At 43.5% G+C, this 21390-nt stretch overlaps 1 protein-coding gene across 1 annotated transcript in view; it reads left to right on the top strand.

The window, feature by feature from the left end:
* The window catches only part of TACR1 (tachykinin receptor 1), a 203229-nt gene that overhangs the window by 105509 nt on the left and 76330 nt on the right, over nt 1-21390 (top strand). The window contains exon 2 of the mRNA XM_004473444.3: nt 6907-7101. Coding sequence (XP_004473501.1) covers nt 6907-7101 — 195 coding nt within the window. The remainder of the gene's footprint in view (nt 1-6906; nt 7102-21390) is intronic.

Here is a 21390-nt window from a genome sequence, read left to right as displayed (position 1 = left end):
TGCAATGACCAGTGAAGTAGGATGGTCCAATAATGAGCCCTTGATACTGATGACTGTGCTTATGAACCAAACTACTCTTTATACTCGCCTCAACAGGATTGTTCAGCCTCCTTCCTGCACATATTGCCAGTAATTTCCCAGATTTCCCAGCGACCCTACAGCCCCATGTTCTGGTGGCCTGGAGCATTTCAAGGCTATAAGCTTAGGGCACAGCACAATTGATTGCTAAGTTAGGTGGCTGGCAGGAGCAGCAGTTCCATACAATCCTCCCACCACTTACCTGAGTTGGAGAACAAGTCATTTTATCAGTGAGTGTCCTGCTGGCTGTACTTGAATGGCAGTATTATCAGAGCTGGGACTAGAGTGAGGCAAGTGAGGCACTCACCCTGAGCACAAAATTAACAAGGCTCCAAAAAACTCAGCACTCAAATCATATTTTAGTGCAATATTTTAAAATATCAAAATTAATGCTAAAAAATTTGATGGCAAACAAAATTTCAAAATTTTAAGTTAACACTAACTTTGCACTTACACAACTTTGAGAGTCAGTGCCTCACTCATCTCACCCTAATCCCAGCCCATGGATCCTGTCTTATGGGGTGAATAAGGGATATCTGCAGAATAAGAGAGACTTTCCTGAGTGAGGAGGAGGCAGGAACATGCCAGTCTTAAATCCTCTCCCCCACGTGCCTCTCCATTGAGTTTTCTGCTATTGAGATTAAAAGTCAAGGCTATGGTTGTCCAAAAACATACCTTCACTCTGAGGAAGGGGATGGCAAAGACTCAGAAAAACCCTCAACATACCTATGTGTGACTACAACAGTTTCTAAATGGCCTCATAGGTCCAAAGAAATGGGCATTTCAGCCAATAGGAATGCATCTTGGATGTTGCTTACAGAAACATCAAAACTGGCCCAAAGAGAACATTAACTTAACACCAAGGTCAAAGTATATGATAAGATGAAAATTCAACCCCATCTCAGGTTTTGGCCAATTACATCTTCCTTAGTTTACCAGAGAGGGTTGTTCAATATGCACCAATGTCAGCAAAGGCCAAAAGACCCAGCGCTGACCATGTATTATAAAGATGCCCTGCATGTGAATTTCCTCCCATTATGAACTTTGCACTAAAATAATGAAGTTCAATCGGTACAGTTCTCCTTTCCTGTACAGTAGCAAAACTATCAAAGAAATTGTGTTCCAAACTTCTCTCCTCTCCTTCCATCTTACTCTGCTACTGGTACTAATGCAACTTAATCAGCCCTAACCAAATCAAATTTGGAGACGTCCAAACTTAGGATACCCAAGCTTCAGTTTCAAGTCACAAAAATTGAATGAGGACTGGAGTTTGACCCAGTGGCATCATCCTGTGACCCAGAGGGTGTGTCCCACATACCAGCATCTCTTCACTCACCTTCATCACTCTGCAGACCGGCTGTCATTCTCTTCTCAGGTCCTGCTCTTCCCCAACTATTCCCATCCCAGTCCAACCCTTGAGGGTAAGATTCCTATTGTAAAGAGCAAACTCCCAAGGGCATAGCTGACTGATACTCCTGGTATTGCTCACTCCCAGTGCTAGCTGCCCTCAGGAAGCTTATCATCTAGAGACAGGTCAGAACAAGCCCAGAATTTACTCTACTGAAAGATGGAATGGGAGGGGTAGGTGAGGAGCACAACTAACAGGGCCCCAGAAGGTGAGGATGATCATCTCCATGGCCAGGAGATATTAGACAATCAGAAAAGTCCTAAAGGAAATGGCTTTTTGATCCACATTTAAAGGATGGACAAAACTTGTACAGACTAACACTGCTGATCTGTAAGTGTGAACATGGCTGCCCAGTCTAAGGAAATATACATGGCAAGTATTAGGGGAGAATGATGCATGCAACCTTCTCTCAAATGGTTAGAAGATAGGCAGATAGAGGGCATGTAAATTAGATAGATATAGATAGAGCAATAACTATAAATGATAGGTAGACATAATTCAATCAAATGACATGCCAAATGTAGCAAAATGCTAATAGTTGGTAATTCTGGGTATCTGCATGGTGTGCATTGGAGTTCTATATATTGTTTCTGTAATATTTTTTCAATTTTCCTGTAGTTTGGAATTATTTTTAAATAAATTGTTTTAAAAAAAAAACTTGTACTGACAGTAGTGAGACAGGAAATGGGATCCAAAGCAGGGAGGTTGGTTTCTGGGCTCTGGACTCTGCTCTCCTTTGCCCCTACACCAGGTTCTTTGTTGCCCAACACAGGGGCCCTTCTCTGATCACACAGGGCAGGACAGCTGGGGCAACAGTCTGCTGTGGCCCCTCCTTCACTGCCAACTGTCACCGGCGCTCAGTTCCATCTGTCTTTGCATTCTTCTCATATGGCCTTGTGGACTTGCTCCCGAGCTGTCAGCTGGCACTTTTGGGAATGAATCGACTAGCAGTGCTATGAATCCATAGTGATCTCCATAGAGATCAAAATGTCATGCTTTTAAGAACTGAGCACAACAGAGGAATGAGGACATGGGGGTTCTGCCATTAATAAAAAATGCTTCAGTAGTTTGTGAATTTGGTGGCATCTCGTTGCTGCTCAGAGGCCTCTTTTTATAGTCTTGTGAGCTTGAGCATAGCTGAATAGGTAATAGGCAAGTTTCCTAGTCAAGTGATCTGAAGAAATGAGGTCCTTGGATTTTGATGACTAGCTGAATGACCTGGAAGAAATTCCCAACAGATGAAATGTTAGTGACCTCAGAAAGAAAGCGTGTGCCCTCTCAGAGGAGGAAGGACTTGGGGTGGGGAGAAGAGGATGGAGCAACGCGTTCAGAGGAAGCACCGGAGGGCAGAGCCAGGTAGGAAGGCTCACCCCTGGCCAGTTCCTACATGCTGGCCAACATAGAAGCTAGTCAGCCAACAAATAACCTACTGAGACTTTAGTTAAAGATTTATTGTCAAGAGATGGGAGATTCTGAAGACCTGGGGGCAATAAGGCCACTTCTTTAGCCAATCTTGGATGTCTATATGACAAAAGACACTTTGAGCAATAATTGTTCTCTCACATGTTTAGACTGGGAGGACTAAGGGTATAATATGTGTGTATTTCTCCTGCTGCATTAATTTCCACTCATTTAACAACCATTTATGGAGAAGAAATTTGTATATTCATTTATTTAATTAAACTTCCATTGAGTATTTACTACATCCTAAGGGAAGCAGTTAATACCAATATGAAAAAGACACAACAACTGCCATTCTCAAGCCGTGGTTAAGAGAAAAGAGACAGACACACAAGTAGTTATAATAAATTTTGTGAAATAAGGTCAGCACAAGATTAGAGACCTTTAGGGCAGTAAACACAGGGCACCTAAACCAACTACAAGGAGATAACGTCTGGACCGAGTCATGAAAATTAGTAGGAGCCAGACAGAGGGGAGATCAGGGAGAATAAACATCCTGGGCAGAATGACCGCAGAGCCCAGTCAAGAGGCTGGCTTCTGGGTCATGACTGGCAGTCATGGCGGTTCTGATTCATCCACCAGTGAGCTTCGGTTTTAGAGTCCTCAGTCCCTCAAAGGTGAAGCGTGTTTCTACACATTACACTATCTTCTTTGACGGCTCTAACTCCTCCCTTTTCACTTCCCATAAACCAGATCAGGCGTCAGCAGAAGGCGGCCCTGGCACCAAAACCAGTCCACCACTTGTTTCTTTAAATGAAGTTTTATTGGCACACAGTTACACCCAATAGTTTGCTTACTGTCTCACTGCTTTCGACTGCAAAGGCAGAGGTGAGTAGTTATGACAGAGACTCTATTGGCCGCAGAGCCTAAAATAATTACAGCAAGAAAAATCTAGCTGACCCCTGAACTGGACTATGGAAGCCACACTCCCACCTGCCACCATCCTTGGTCATTTGGTCTCAGGAAGGTGTGATCCCTTTAAATGGGACTTGCGCCAATGCAGGAAGCAGTGAATGGGGGTCATGGGGAGAAGAAACTGGAGACTAGGGGAAAAAAGGAGGAAAAAGGACCTCCTTCTAGAACAAATCTTCCTACTAGAGGAAAGACGTGCTCTCTGCCCAGATGACTTCGGGCTGCTTTAAGTCATGAGGATACTGCTGCTTGTCAGATGATTGGAGTTCTCCTTCACAATCAGATGTTTAGCTCTGCCTTTTTAAGAAAGAGTGCAGCCTTACACTTGGCCAGATTTAAGGGGCTCTACGGAAAGATTTTGTAAAGCATAATCATGCAAGAGGCAGACGGCATGTCAGGTTTTTCAGTTGGGAGGCCATGTTCAGTTCAAATCAGTGGTGATGGCTCTCCACAGCACTGCAGCAGCCTGAAGTGGAAAAGAGAAGTCACATCACAAAAGCCTCTGGACGCCTGTCTCTGCAGCCTGGTAATTAATGCGTAAACCAGAAAGATGTTTCATTGACTGCCTCCGAGTCCCATGAGCACAGTGCAGTCAATAAATATTTACTGAATATATTTTCCTAGAGCTTGCAGCACTTGCTCACAGATAACGTATAACCAAATGAGCACAAATTGCTCAGGGAGTTACAAATACTTTTTTTTTTTGGCTTTTTATTTTTTATTTTTTTGTACAAATACATTTGTAAATGCATGTTAATCCAAGCTAGGAATGGGAAGTAGGAAAGAAAATGTGCGTCCATGTTAAGGACAAGTTATCCAAATAAATATGAATGTAAGTGTGTTAGAGATACCCCACAGATGAGACCTGCAAGAGAGAGAAGGAAAGAAGGGAGGGAGGGAAGGAGGGAGGAAGGGAGGAAGGGAGCCTGGTTTATAAACAGCTCTGTTTTGAACAAATGAAAGTATATACATTTTTAAAAACCAATCTTCTTTTATTCTCTAAATGTATGTGGGTAACACTTTCATCTGTCACTGAAATGGCTCCTGCACTTAAGTAATGGCAGAGAGTTAACTGAAATGGGCTCCCAAATTGCAATTTTTACAATAAAGATAAAGTATGGCTTTCTGCCACCCGTTTGGAGCTATAGCTCCAATGTGCTGATACAATCCCCCTGAAGCCCCAGCCACATTAGATTCTGAATGGAGTATCACCAATTTGGGCATGGGGATGGATGCTAGGATTCCTTTATTTAAGATCAAGGATTTATCCTGAGTTGAAACCAATTAAACTCTCATGCTTGAGATCCTATTAAAAGGGGGCAATGTGATTACCACATTCTCTCCGGCACATCCTTCTCAAGCCCCTGTTGAACCTGAGACTGCACGGGTGCCAGTGAGAGGAGGAGCCTGCGTGGCTCTGGAGGTGAGAGGTGGCCTCTTCATGGCCGTGTGTCCAGTTTTATGAGAACCAGAGAAATTAGAAACTCACCACACAGAAAGAAATGCTGTGCTCTGCCTGCAGCAGGTGCCTCATGCAAATTCAGGGAGCGCACGCTGAATGAAAAAGCCCCAACTCTGGCTTAGACATTCTCGAAGTCCAAAGAGGGGGGACAAAAAGAAAGAAAGAAAAAGGAATTGCGTGGAATTATAGGGAGCCAGCTGACAGACGTGCTTTAGTTGCCTGCTCCATTCCAGAGTTCCCTTGACCATTCTGTCCCACGGAAGTCAGAAATACCTGTACGTCAGATAATCAAGTGTGGGATTCTGGAATTTTGTCAGATAATCTCCAAGCCCCAAATGCTGTATATAACATAACCCCTACTCTGCGAAAACAAGCACACTTTGAGGAATGCCTCCATAAACTTTGCAAGAACACCACGCACAGGGAGATGCCTTTGCAAACGGAGGCGGCAGAGTGGATGTGATGGCTGCTGGTGTGAAGTGCCCCTCGGGAGGCTTATTTTTCCTAAAGCCATTCAAACACGCGGCCCTCCTCAGTCCGATGACACCATTCGGTGCCAGACCCCGGGCACGGGAGCAGGGAGGCGCGGCCTCCGGGCTGGGAGTCGTCCTTCACTCGGTCCCCGTCCTGCGGGCCGTCCAGACGCCCTCGTCTGTCGGCCACCGCAGGGGGCACTCTTCCTGCACGTGGAGCCCTGCTCCTCGCCACGCGCTGACTTCCACGCTCAGAGAACGAAGGCGGGGTCTCCGCAGCCCCCGGGCCTTCGCCGGCGTGCGGGCTGGCGCACGCTCACCTCCGCCCAAGGTGCTCGGACCCACGTGGGCTTGCGAGCCGGCGACGCTGCCGCCCGAGGACGGAAATCGGCTCTTTCTGTCACCATTCTTTTTCATCCAAAAAGGGTGAAAGGCAGTCTTCGTATTGAGTAAATATACAAACTTGTCCTTATTTTTCTGATTTTGCCATAAGCTGCTGACCTGTACTTGGGAATCATATCCCTGGAGTGAGTGTTCCCATGCTCAAAATTTCTCTCCTGGAATGCTGTTGGGGGGGGGGGGGGCGGGGGGGGGGGATGCGGGATTTGAAAATCCGCTCTGCAAACAGTGAACCCTGAGTTAAACCATGGACTACAGTTAATAGTACAATTATAAAAATGTGCTTTCCTCACTGGCAACACAGGTTCCACACTGATGCAAGGTGTTAATAACAGGGTGGTATATCGGAACCATGTATGGTGCACACGATTGTTCTGTAAAACCACCACTTCTCTAATGAAAATAAATTATTAAAAAGCAAATTTAGGGGAGTGGGTATAGCTCAGTGGATTGAGTGCCTGCTTCCCACATATGAGGTCCCAGCTTCAATCCCCGGTACCGCCGTTAAAAAAAAAATTTTTTTTTTAATCCAATTGTTTTAACATTTTCTGTTGTAAGAGACACAAAGCTTAAGGATGGTAAATGGAAAAGGGATTTTAAGACTCAGCAAGCGTCAAGAGTGTCTGGGAGTCTTTCATGGGCAGGAAACTCCCGTAACAATGGGTGCGGGTTGGGGCGGCCCGATCTGATTTGTCCTTTCTTCTCTGTCCCAGGTACATGGCGATCATCCATCCCCTCCAGCCCCGGCTGTCGGCCACGGCCACCAAGGTGGTCATCTTTGTGATCTGGGTCCTGGCCCTCCTGCTGGCCTTCCCTCAGGGCTACTACTCCACCACGGAGACCATGCCCAGCCGGGTCGTGTGCATGATCGAGTGGCCGGAGCACCCCCGCAAGATCTACGAGAAAGTGTGAGTGGTCCGACTCCCCGCTCAGGAGCCCTGTGGCTCAGCACGTCTTCCTCGGCCTTTCTGTTTCCTTCTTTCCACTTCCCTCTACTAGTTGGGATTTCGTGTGCATCTGTCGGCATTTCTCACATCCTCTCTGTTATTGGGTTAATACGTCCATCGCTGTCAAGAGACTGTAACGTCCCAAATACTACTCTGGGCTTTGAAAGAGATTAAAAAAAAAAAAAAAAAGCAAGCCCTGGACGCGTTATAGCAGACTGTGCTGTGGGTGCACACCCCATAGCTCTTGCAGTCATTGACCAGAAACTTTCTCCTGCCAGTGTCTGCATCTCTTGGCCTGGGAATTTCTTCCTAAGCTACAGAAGGCCACTCTGCCTACCTGCCCAGCCCACAGGAAGGTGAGGGAGTTAGCCCCAGCCCCAGCACCCTACCCCCCTATGGCCTTGGCATATGTGGCAGTCTAGTATTTTTTATGACTTCCAAAAGTAGATATTGGATTGTGTTTGTAAACTGGTTGGTTCCTCTGGGTGTATTAGATTGTATTCAATTCAGAGGTTTTACTTTTACTTTATTAAATTAAGATTAGGGCTTTTATTGGACCACGTCCTTGGAATGTGCCGGGTTGAATCCCCATACTCCTTCGTGGGGATAGAACAGGCTCACACAGAAGTAAATACATGGAGAAGGAGAATATAGAGAGTTTAGTTTTGGATGCTGGAGTCCTGGGGAAAGAGCCAAGCCATTCGCCTGATAGTTTGCAGCTGAAGAGACCAGAGACCTAAACAGCTGAGAAAGTCCAGAAAGAAATGAGCCCTGGGAAGAGAGACAAGCCTTATGCTAGGCTAAGCTGAGAATGGAAGGAGCTGGGACCACGGAGCCTTAGGAGGAAAAGGAAGGCTAAACCCTCACAGAGACCAGCAGCCGTCTTGCTCTAACACGTGACAACAGAATTTGGTGAGAGAAGTAACTTACGCTTTTTGGCCTGGTGACTAGAAGCTTCTACCCCAAATAAACACCCTTTATGAAAGCCAACAGGGTTCTTGTATTTCGCATCAGCACCCCCTTGGCTGACTAATACGGCCCCCCCTAACTCAGATCCCTCAGCCCCTGGGTGGGTGTCTCTGAGCTGTGTGTTTTACACTGTGCCCCCTGATTCCTCATGGGGGGCTCCACTGGCCCAGGGGTAGCAAGCTCGAAGGCTCAACCTTCATTGCCTGTCTCCCCTTCCCCGCCTCAAGGGCCCACTCCTTCCTGCGGCTGCTTTGTCCTCTCAAATAAGCCACTTGTATTTGAATCCTTGTCTCAGGACCTCCCTCTGGGGGATGGAATCAGGGGACGAAACGTAGACATAATACCTTCCAGGAAGACAAGAAACCTGTCTTCCAGTGGAGAAACTAGACACACACCTGGGAAATGGCTGGGAGCACAAGGTCTGTGCACAGGGACCTTTTGAGTGACACACCCGGACAGCGAGGACCTGCTTATCTTCCAGGAGCACGGTGATCTCATCTAGGGTTTTTCAAAGCCATCCCAGCCATTTTCTCCGTGACTTCCTATCCTGGAGGCAACATTGAAAAGGTTTATTCTCTGTTTTGTTCTGCTCAAGTGAGCAGCAACATGGCATTTATATCACCATCCGTTTTCTGGTCTCAGAGCACTAACTGATAATGTGAGTCCTTTTTTGAAAGTCCTCCATCATTCTCAAATCCTGGGTTTATTAGTGAATTGCCAAAGGACACTCATGTTCAAATCAGAAGACCTGGGCTTTTATTGCAAGATTGTCATTTACTAGTTTTGTGACCCTGGGCAAGTAGCACAGCCTCTTGGATTCTCATTTCCTCATTGTCAAGATGGAAGAAAATACAGCTTTTGCTTCCCATAAGCAATCGTTTGTGAAAATCCAAAGAGATAATAAATTCTTACATTGCCAGCTCTTAAGTTCCATGCAAAAAGTCAGACACTGTCATGAAACCAAATGCATCCGAGAGCCGTATGATCATTACAGGTGTTTCAATATTGTCCATGGTCAAATGAGACACTCTCCCTATCTTTGCCCAAGATTTGAGGGCTGAGAGCCTATTGCAGACAGTGTTATAATGTTGCTTCTGTTCCACACTTGCCAGGAAGCACTGATTAAAGCTCAGACCTTGCCTACCAGACACAGAGGGATTTGATCAATCAAGCAGTGAGGGGATAAACTTGCAGCCTAAAGGGAGACATTGAAAATTATTCTTGCACGTGAGGCTACAAGCCTGAGCAGGATTCCTGCAGAAGGAACACAGCTTTACAAACTATACAGGACCTGTGGACATGTTCAATCCAGACAGTTTCCTCAAAAAAAGAAAAAAAAGAAAACATCTCCGAATGAAAGCTCATTATACAAACTGCTTCAGAAGCAGCCATAGGCTATAGGTCAAGTCTTAGTTCTCAGGATATTTTCAAAGTCTGATCTGCTTTCTTTAACTTTTGTTTCAAAATACTCAGAGTTCCTTGTCTTCCAACAAATTCAAAGTTTAACTTGGAAATGAGGATTTATTTTTCCCATGGATCTGCAGGAGAAAGTAACGTTTCGAATTTTAGTTTTGAACACTTAGCTGTTTTTATGTTTCTTAATGATTAGAAAGTTCCCTTGAGATTTACTCTGTGTTGGACTGCCTTAATTCCTGGCTTTGCAGATTTAGGGTAGCTGCTACTGGATGTGTAGTCAGCTTTTCCATCAGTGCTTATTTCATCATTTTTAATCTAAAAGGTGAGTCTGGGTTGAGAGCACCCAATTTTATCTATTCAGGATGTATGAAAGTGCTACTGATCCAATAGAAGTCGAAAGAGTCCATGTTTGCCCCTTATATATTGACTGTCCAGTGCATAGCAAAGCTTTATTCAAACTTATTTTCTTTTTGTCAGTCTCCTTCATAATGCATCGTGATATCTTTTTAGGGAATTTAAATTTTACCACTCCAAACTAAGTACTTCAATATTTTCTCTTCTATTAGAAATAATAATTGCCTTTTCCATGGTATGCTATAGTCCCAATTTTGAAGCCAGAAGGAAACTTTGTTTTGAGTGAGTATAATATTTGGGATAAGAGCATGGACTCTGAAGTTAAAAGGTGCTGGAAGAACTAAATAAGATAACCCTACCCCCGCCCCAAAAGAGAAAAAACAGCCCACGCTGAGGGCTCAGCCCAACGCCGGGAGATGACTGGCAGTAGTTGGAGACGCAGTGTTCATGGTGGGCAGGTGCTCGGACCCGGTTTTTCTACTGGATTATTTGTGTCAGCTAATTAGGTAAAAATAACTGCTAAAAATCTTAAATTGCTGCCTTTGCCTCTGATGGCATGATGAATGTCCAACTCTGTTCATCAGGCTCTTTATTAAAACATGAATTAAATTAGGCACAATTAAAGCTAGGCAATCTCACAAAAGAATGGGCAAAAGTTTTGAACACGCATTTCACAAAAGAAAATAGCCAAGTGTCCAATAAATATTTGAGGAGACACTTAACTTCATTCATCACCACTGAAATACAAATTAAAGCCAAAATGAGATCTTGTGACACACCCATTGGACTAGCAAAATTTTAAAAATTTGACAGTACTGAGTGTGTAGAACTTTTGATGAGGATATGGAACAATGAGAAACTTTGGAGGCACCTGGATGAAATTTCAATTCATAAAACCATACTGGGGGAAGTGGATGTGGCTCAAGCGATTGGGCTCCCATCTACCATATGGGAGGTTCAGGGCTTGATTCCCAGGGCCTCCTAGTGAAGGCAAAAGCTGCCCCACATGGCAAGCTGGCCCGCGCAGACTGCTGGCCCATGCAGTAATGCTGGCGTGTGGAGAGCCAGCACAGCAAGATGACACAACAAAAAAAAAGAGACACAGAGGAGAGGCAGTAAGTAGACCAGGGAGCTGAGATGGTGAAAGAAATTGAGCACCTCTCTCCCACTCTGGAAGGTCTCAGAATCTGTTCCTGGTGCCACCTAAAGAGAAGACAAGCAAACACAGAAGAACACACAGAGAGCAGACAGCAAGCACAAGGGCGGGGAAGAGAAATAATAAATAAATCTTAAAACACACACACACATTGGAAAATACTTTTGTGGTATCTAGAAAAATAAGCTGTGCATGCCATAACCCAGCATTTCTAGGGTAATTATCCTAGAAAAACTCATGCACATGTGCACCCAAATATATCTAGCATAATGTTCACATCAGTATAGCTCCTAATGCCCAATATTGGAGATATCAATAGGATGGTGTGACAGTTTGAAACTTTTTGTGAATCCCAGAATAAGATTGTGTTTTTGGAGCTAATCCATTTTTGTGGGTATAGAACCCTTTGATTGGATCGGATTCAGCTGGGAGGCTATTGATTGGATTGCTTCAGTGAGGAGCGGCCCAGGGTGGGTTTGGCCCCCTTGCTGGAACTCTTTATAAACACAAGACTGAAAGCACCGACACACACAGGAAAAAAGCCTCAAGACAGAAGGTGAGGTCCCAGAGGCCAGTGGCTGGAATCAGAGGGACACAGAGGCTCAGAAAGAGGCCCCCCAAGGGGTTTGGCCCATGGAGCAGCTCAGAGATGAAGAGAAGAAGCCTGGAGGAGAGGGGAGAGATGAGCCTTGTGTCTGATCGCCCACGGCTGAGCTCAGGGAGGAAGTGAGCCTGGAGGAGATGGCAGAGGCCTGCCGCCATTTTGCCTTGCCACGTGGCAGGAACCCAGGATTGCCAGGAGCCAGCCTTTGGTGAGACAGTGTCTCTGATGATGACTGATTTGGACCTTTTTTGCAGCCTCAGAACTGTGCATTGGCAGCCTTTAGCAAGCTAAAACAGATGAGTAAAAATTTCTGGTGCAATCATGAAACAGAATACTACATAGCCAATAAAATAAACTCTAGCTCCATGCAACAACTTTCTGTAAGTGTTAAGTTCTAAAACAGGCAAAACGAAATTAAATTTTTATGAATACATAAGTAAGTGGTACAACTATAAATGCCAGCAATGCATGGACACAGAAGTGAAGACTATGACAGGGAAGGGCCCAGGATCAAGAAGGGACACTTGGGGGTGCTTCAGAGGGGGATGGCCTTATTTTATTTCTTGAGCTTAATGATGGTAGCATGGGTGTTCACTTAAAAATTACTTATACCAGATGCCTGATGATGCGTGCACTTCTTCTGGAATATATAGATTTCTTTAAACACTATTCAGAGAGTTTTGCTTTTGTAAGCTCTTAAGAAACTGCTTTCATTGGGATAACCTCAAAAGTTCCCCCAGAATAAATTATCTTAGGAGGTGTGGTGCTTTGCCGGATGGTTTTTTTTTTTTTTTTTTTTTTTTTTTTTTTATTTAATTTTTTTTTTTATTGACTTTGTAATAATATTACATTAAAAATATATATGTGAGGTCCCATTCAACCCCACCCCCCCACCCCCCCTCTCCCCCCCCCCCAACAACACTCGTTCCCATCATCATGACACATCCATTGGATTTGGTAAGTACATCTTTGGGCACCTCTGCACCTCATATACATTGGTTCACATCATGGCTCATACTCTCCTCTATTCCATCATGTAGGCCCTGTGAGGATTTACAATGTCCGGTGATTACCTCTGAAGCACCATCCAGGGCAGCTCCATGTCCCGAAGATGCCTCCACCTCTCATCTCTTCCTGCCTTTCCCCATACCCTTTGTCCATTATGTCCACTTTCCCAATCCAATGCCACCTCTTCTATGTGGACACTGGATTGGTTGTGTCCATTGCACCTTTATGTCAAGAGGAGGCTCAGATTCCACCTGGATGCTGGATGCAATCCTCCCATTTTCAGTTGTAATCACTCTAGGCTCCATGGTGTGGTGGTTGTCCTTCTTCACCTCCATCTTAGCTGAGTGTGGTAAGTCCAATAAATCAGATTGTAGGTGCTGGAGTCTGTTGAGGCTCAGGATCTGGCTATCACATTGTCAGTCCAGAGATTCAAATCCCCTAAATATATCTTAAACCCCAACATTAACTGCACCTCCAGCACATTAGCATGAAAGTCTTATGAAGGGAGATCCCATCTGAGTCCAGATTCATCACACATAAACACCATTTCCAAAGAGGGGCCATCTGCCCTGGTAGTTAACCCCATCGGCCATGACCATAACTCCCATGGGTCTCTTTAGCCCTCAAAGGAACCAATATCTGGGGGTTGTATCTGCTTTATCTGTCTCTCTGACTCTGCTCAGTTGTGCATGAGGGCAAACCTTCTGCCAGCCTCCCGACTCTTTTTTAGAAACTCGTAGCCATATAAACTCATTTCTCCTTTCCATTTCCCCCTTACTTTAGGTCAAACAGCATTTTAAAGTCATGGTATTTTATGTAGACATGGATATTCTGCTGATCCGCATTGAACCTTCCGTATAAGGTCATTTTCCAGTTGCATCATCAGTTGGTAGTTGATAGTGGTCCCTCGTTGCCAGGGAGGCTCATCCCCGGGTGTCATGTCCCACGCTGGGGGGAAGGCATTGCATTTACATGCTGAGTTTGGCTTCGAGACTGGCCACATTTGAGTAACATGAAGGCTGACAGAAGGAAATTCCCAGGCACAAAGTTGCTCTAGGCCTTGTTATTATTTTGGGTTTATCAGCTCACAAGCATAGTCATTAGTATCAGGGGCTCACTGTTGAACCCTCACTCCCTCCCGGTCCCCACCACTGTACCTGGGAGACTGTCGCTGCTCCCCTAGGGACCACGACAGAGCACCACTGGCCGGGAACCCAGTACCCCCCCTACTGTGGTTTTTAATTGTTGCCACTATGAGTATATCCAAACATTACCATGCACCCTGGACATATGTTCTGTACAGCTCCCTGTCAGTCATATATCATCTGTCATTGGTATCCCATACCAGTATCCCTCCATTGCCATTGTTGAAACACTCTGTGATCCAGAACTCCCCGAAATTTGAAGCCCAATATAATGTCATGGTCCCTTACTAGGGAATGGCATATAGCGATGAGTTTAAAGGATAGATAAAGAACTTGGATAAAGTTAGATAAAGAACTTAGATAAAGAATGTTGACTTGAAAAAATTCCACATCCTATTTTTTTCTTTTTTTTCTTTTTTTTTTTTTTTTTTCCCCCCCCCCGTAATTATTCAGCTTTTCTTCACAGGAGTCCTAGACCACAGCAATGTATATATATAATATACAGCACTCCCACACATCCACCAGAAAACCTTTTCCCTTCCACAGTGATACTCTTACGCCCTATTCATATCATATTTACTTAAAGTGATGTACAGAGTCTGAGACATTAGCTTTCTAACAAGGTGACATCTGTATTTACATTATGGTGCATACTTTAGAGGTACACAGTTCTTTACATTTTTAGTTATCCTATGTTTTACATTATGGTTTACATTATCAGTCTGTCATCTCCTATATGTTATGGTGTAATATTACATGTTTTATATCCATCCTTGTGTACTCTCAAGAAACTCCTCTCTTACCCCCCATTTACTTTGGTTCCACACATTTAACGTCCATTTTCCCTTCCACCTTAGTGCCCTCAGTGATAGCCAACCTCCGTTTCCTGAGGAGCCACTTCCAGAGATAGATGGAATAGTGTTCAGGGCCTAACTTGCTCAACTGCCCCAATGCCCTGGGAGCCACCCTTTCTCTCGAGGGATACAGTTCCCTCTATTGGATGGCATTAGTCCTCCCCAGGATGTGGGTCCACCCCCACTCTCACTACTTGGGTTTCTACCCCATGGTGTCACCCACTCTGGCAGAATGAGCATTTAGACATTCCCCAGGAGCCCGTCCTGCATCAGACCCTCCCCTCCGAGCATTCTAAACAGGTAACCCTCTTTATTATATTTTGATATGATTTTCTCGGCATTTTACTCTCCACCAACACCTGACCCTCTCCTGGTTCGTATGCTACCCCTCCCTCCCCCCACTTTTGGGCAACGTTACCCACCCGTCCCTCCCCAGCCACCCTCAAACCCGCAAAGCCCCAAGCAAAGGCAACCCCTTGCCCCCCTTTTATCTCTTCTTTTTGTTCATACTTACCACCATCTCGTCTTAAATTCCACCCCTGCAGACATCGGCTCATATCCTTCCTCCACCCTCCGATTTCCTGCAAGCCTATCGTTCAGTCTCTTGCTATCTAGGGCAGCTTGTTTATTTCATATCATTGAGGTCATGTAGTATTTGTCCTTCAATGTCTGGGTTGCTTCACTCAACATAAGGTTCTCAAGATTCATCCATGTTATCACATGTGTTTGTAGTGTGTTTGTTCTTACAGCCGAGTAGTATTCCATTGTGTGTATATACCACATTTTATTGATCCACTCGTCTGTTGATGGGCATTTGGGTTGATTCCAACTTTTGGCAATAGTGAACAATGCTGCTATGAACATTGGTGTACATATATTGGTTTGTGTTCTTGTTTTCAGTTCTGCTGGGTATATTCCCAGCAGTGGTATTGCTGGGTCATATGGCAAATCTATGGCTAGTTTTTTGAGAAACCGCCATACTGTTCTCCAGACTGGTTGGATCCTTCTGCATTCCCACCAGCAGTGGATGAGTGTTCCCCTTCCTTCACATCCTCTCCAGCACTTGTATTCTTCTGTTTTTTTCATAGCTGCCAATCTTATGGGTGTAAGATGGTATCTCATTGTGGTTTTGATTTGCATTTCCCTGATAGCTAGAGATTTGGAACATTTTTTCATGTGCTTTCTTGCCATTTGTATTTCTTCTTCGGAGAAGTGTCTGTTTAAGTCTTTTTCCCATTTTTTAAATGGATTGTTTATCTTTTTATTTTCAAGATGTAGGAGTTCTTTATATATGCAAGTTATAAGTTTCTTATCAGATATATGATTGCCAAATATTTTCTCCCACTGTGTGGGCTCCCTTTTTACTTTCTTGACAAACTCCTTTGAGGTGCAGAAGGCTTTAATTTTGAGGAAGTCCCATTTATCTATTAGTTCTTTTGCTGCTCGTGCTTTTGGTGAGATATTCATAAATCCATTACCTATTACAAGGTCTGTAGATGTTTCCCTACACTGCTTTCTAAGGTTTTTATGGTCTTGGCTTTTATATTTAGGTCTTTGATCCATCTTGAGTTGATCTTTGTATAAGGTGTGAGATGGTAATGCCGGATGGTTTTATTCACCGAGGTATGAATGGATCCCACCCATTCTAACGTTTACTCAACCCTTTGCATTTTGCCCTGCTGAATGCTTATGTTTCAAACTACCTGGCTCTCCCAAAGTGAGCTAGGTGGTGGAGGCCAGCTGCTTGTCCCTGGAGGAATGTAGCATACAATCTCCTTGGGCCTCACTCTTTAGGTACATTCATGGACATATACCTCTGGGCTGCAAAAAGCTACAGTTAAACTTGGTTCATCTTCTTGGAAAGTCACTTAGAGCTTTATTTGAAAACATCATAAAGTAAAATGAAAATTCCTATGATTTCTTTAAACACTCATATTCCTTCATTTGGAACAAAGGCCTAATATGTTTTTTAGGAGGTACTGGAGTTCGAACCTGGGATGTAAAACATGGAAAGCAGGTGTTTAACCACTGAGCTACACCCACTCCCCTAAGCGCTAACATTTTTTTAAAATTTTTTTTATCTTTATTTATTTTTTTAATGTTATATTAAAAAAATATGAGGTCCCCATATACCTCCCCACCCCTCTCACCCCACTCCTCCCCCCATAACAACCTCCTCCATCATCATGAGACATTCATTGCACTTGGTGAATACATCTCTGAGCACCGTTGCACCTCATGGTCAATGGTCCACACCATAGCCCACACTCTCCCACAGTCCACCCAGTGGGCCATGGGAGGACATACAGTGTCCAGTAACTGTCCCTGCAGCACCACCCAGGACAACTCCAGGTCCCGAAAATGCAGCTCTAACATTTTGATGATTATCCTCCAGTTTTTTATTCCATCCCCAGGTTAAAAATAAAAGATTGTTCTTAGTTTCTTATCTAGTGTCATACATACATACAAAATAAGACAAAGATTGTTTTCTTCTTTGTAACACAAAACATAGCTTATTATGCACACTGTTCTGCAGCCTGTTTTTCAACTTAATGATATGTCTTGGGGATCTGTCCATATCAGCTAGTAAAGAGATTTATTCTTTTTTCAGCTATACAGTATTCCATTTTATGAACTATAATTATTATTTAACCAGTCAGTTACTGACTTCGGATTGTCTCCAACCTTTGGCTATTACAAATACTGCCATGATTAATCTTTACGTATGTAATTTTCTCATGTACAAGTATAAATTGGAATTGCTGTGTCCAAGATGGATGTCATTTCAATTGTGATAGTTTCCCTTGTACCATATGGGGTTGCATTAATTTACATTTCCACCAGCAATGGGTGAAAGTCTTGTTTCTCCAACAGTATATTATGAGAATTTTAGACTTTGCCCATGTGATGGGAAAATATCTCATTAGAGTTAAATTTGCATTTCTATATTTAGAGCTGTGGGGCAGGTGAGCATCTTTTCATAATTTAAGAGCCTTTTTATATACATTTTATAATCTGCTTATTTCATTTGCCATATCACAAACAATTTCCCATGTTGTTAAACATGTTTCTACATGATAGGAAATATGTATACATGTATATGTATGTCTGTAATTTTGTAGACTAATCCCTCCTTTGAAAATTGATTCCTCCAGTGGTTTTTTTAACTGACAAGTAAGATTAAATAACAAACGTCAAAGAAGTCGTGATCTTGCCAGTGGGCTGCACCTGGCACATTCCCAGGGTGTGGGCCAGTGGGGGGGGGGGGGGACTGGTTTAGTTTCCCTCTGCCATTCCCTGTCCTGTTTACAATCCACAGTTATAGAATATTATGCTGACATGATAGAATTCATGACAGTAGGGACTTGGGCTCATCACTTATGCGATCAGTATTATCATTTGTCACCCAGTCCTGCCGTGATTCGCAGCCCGGCAGCTTAGCCATGGCTGGTCTAGCAAGTCTGTGATTCCACCCAGAAAGTCCTATAAAGGTGGCGTTGGCTGACTGCTGATGAAGAGAGATTTCTGGTGTGGCCAAAATGACTCTTCTCAGAGGAGGGGAAAAGGCACAGAGGAAGGAAGATGAAAAAAAAAAACATGTAAAGAAGAAAATGAGAGTTTTCCCAAAGCACCCCCCCCCACACCCTTCAATTAAAACTGTGAGGAGGGTGCAGCCACCTTCGAAGTCATCGAGAGGCAAACCCACTCTTGCAGATGCTGTTCCAGCTGGAAGGTTAGAGTGGTCCCAAAAGGGACTAGGGTTAGGGCCCCTGTGTTAGTCAGGGTTCCCTAGGGAGACAGAATCAACAAGAGGGATCTGTCAATAATATGAGATTTTATAAGAGTCTCTCACGTGACCGTGGGGATGCACAAGTCCAGGTTCCGCAGGCAGGCTGCAACCAGGGGCTCTGATGCAAGTCCAGTAAAGGTTCTTGACGAGTTCTGGGAGATGCTGGCTGTCCAAAGATGAGCTGGGAAATTCTCCCTCAATGCTGGAATCACTTCCCCTTTTAAGGCATTCAACTGATTGGGGTAAGCATCATTCATTGCTGATGGCAGTCTCCCTGATTGATGTAATTATAACCAGCTATCTATGATTTACCACTGCAGTAAAGTCAATGGTGACTAAAGTCCATAAATGTCCTTGTATTACAGTTAGCCCAGTGCTTGCTTGACCAAACAACTGGGCACAATTACCTGGCCGAGTTGACACCTTAGCCTAACCATCACAGCCCCTAAGGACCAGGATACAGAAAGAGCCATTTCTTTTATCAAAGGGCCCACCATCACGGCCAAGAGAAAGACTGCAATGAGAAGGACATCCCAAAAAATGAGAGTTGGACAGCATGAGGAATTTCAGCTTCCCTGAATTATTTATTAATGTTGGTGATAAGTCACTTTCTGTAATTAAACTTCTGTTTACATGACTTTGTGGTAGGGTTGAGGTAACACATGGCTATTCTGAATTTCAGATATTAGCAGTAGCACTCGGGGAGGAGGTTATGTCAGAAAAATGAGCATTCATGATGCTACCTGGGGATTTTGTGGCAATGAATATGAACGTGGAACTATTAACGCTAATATAATTTTCTGTGAGTCCTGGTTGAAAACAGCAAACTATAAAAATATGCTGTTGTCATTACAGCATTTTATCTTTTGTATGCTATGACCTCTTTTGAGAAATCAGGTGAAAAAATTTATGATTATACATATTCTTCATTTGATTAATAATAATAAAATTTGAAAATCAACTAATTGGCAGGGAATAAGAAAGGGGAAATATTATAAAATATACCTGCTGTGGTACTTCTCCAATTTTCCACCTTCTTGATTATCTCACAAATTAGAAAGAGAAGTGTGGCTCGTTTGCCAAGCTACTCCAGGCCTTGGCCAAAGGGATGTCAGCAAATCTGCATGTGTTTCCAGCACTGATTGTTTCGCTTGCTGCTATGATGAATCTCGTCCTCTGACACCCATTGCATTTGTAGATATAGCCCAGGGCTCTTCATACTGTCACTGCAGTTGATGAAAAGCAGTTAAAGCAAGAATGGAAAGTGTATTGACACTTTGGGGAAAGATGGTAGCATAAAAACGAGCTCTCAACCCTGACTCCCAGAAAGATATTACAGTGAACAAAGTAAAACAAAAAGAAGGAAAAGCCTACATTCATGCAGAAACTAGGAAAAGTTGCCATGTGCATGCCATAAATTTCACTAAGAGTCTAGTAGATAATGTGCAGGTGTAGCCAAATAGGAGGCAGTCCCCAAGGGCCCTCTGACAGCTCCCCTTCATGGCATAGCAGGGTGATATCAAGGGGAATGAATAAATGGAAATCCTGGGAAATAATGCTAGCGTCCCCTAATTAAGAGGTAGAAGTATAAGCCTTGAAAAGCGGGACCATCCAATTTGGGATTCCTTGATCAACAACTTCCAGAAGCAGCTGCCGTTATACAGAGAAAGAGCACAACACACCAGTGAGCAGAATCGACATTAAAATAAATGGGTGACTTTATAAGACAATACAATCAAATCAACACAGAAAGAACAAAACTCAAATGACTAATAAGTTAGGGGAGGGGGTGAAATTGAAATTCGGTCCAAGAGTTACATCTGTAAAGGCACTGGGAACGAAGTGTCTGTAAGCAAATTTTTTCAGATGCCTTGTATGCTCTTCAAGAATACGGAGCAATCTGGAAAGCTTGCCGATTTATTCTACAGATTTGGAATAACCTGAACATACAAACCTGATGTTATGAATTGAATTGTATCCACCAAAAGACTTGCTCCAGTCCTAACCCCCAGTCTTGTGTATGTGGCCCTATTTCTAATTTAATTATTTGGTAAGATATTGTTAGTTGGGGTGAGGGTGGGTCCTAATCTAATTAGGCTGATGTCCTTATAAGAAAAGACCAAGGACAGACAGACAGACAGAAGACAACCATGTGGCAGTGGCAGAGTTTGAGTTCTGCCACAAGCCAAAGAATGCCGCAGATTGCGGACAAGCCACCGCTGGAACTTGGCAGGCTTCAGAAGACACATAGACACAGCGCTCTACCCACACCGTGATTTTGGACTTGCAGCCTCCCAAACTGTGAGACAAGAAATTACTGGTGTTTGAAGCCACCCGGTTTGTGTTGCTTTGTTGAAGCAGCCTTAAGAAACTAGGAATGCTGGCAAAGAGAGCTAAAAACAAACCTTGAGGTCAAGCCCATTTGTAAATACAAACACGATTCTTCCCAGCCACCCAGCCACGTAAGGATGGTAAATTATCAGGAAATCTGTTATTATACTTCACAAATTGATTGGTCAAAGGGAAACATCATATAGGCCAAAATAAATGTGTTAAAATGTAGTATCTTTTAGAGAAAAAAATAGCTTTTCTACATATCGGCAATAATCCTTGAGACCTTTACAACAGAAACAAAAATACTCACTGGGAATAATCTTAGAATAGTCTAGATTTATATGAAAATTGAAAAATATCATACTGTTGTAGACTTTATTGAATGGCATAAAAGAATATTTGGGAAATAGAGTTCACAGGATTCAAAACCCAGAAAGTCCCTAGAGGTATATAGGAAGGACACTCCCTTCTACCTCTACAAATTGCGTAAAGATATCAGTTCTCAAAGAATTCCCAGGAGTATATTTAGGTGACTAATAAGAAAATTATTGGAAGAATATGTTCAAGAAAATATTGAACAAGAAGAATGAATTTTTATATCAGCAAATTTTTAAAAAACA

Source organism: Dasypus novemcinctus, chromosome 17 (genome assembly GCF_030445035.2).
Source record: "Dasypus novemcinctus isolate mDasNov1 chromosome 17, mDasNov1.1.hap2, whole genome shotgun sequence".
NCBI lineage: Eukaryota > Metazoa > Chordata > Mammalia > Cingulata > Dasypodidae > Dasypus > Dasypus novemcinctus.
Note: the sequence above shows the minus strand (reverse complement) of the source record. Positions and strands in the feature narration are given on the sequence as shown.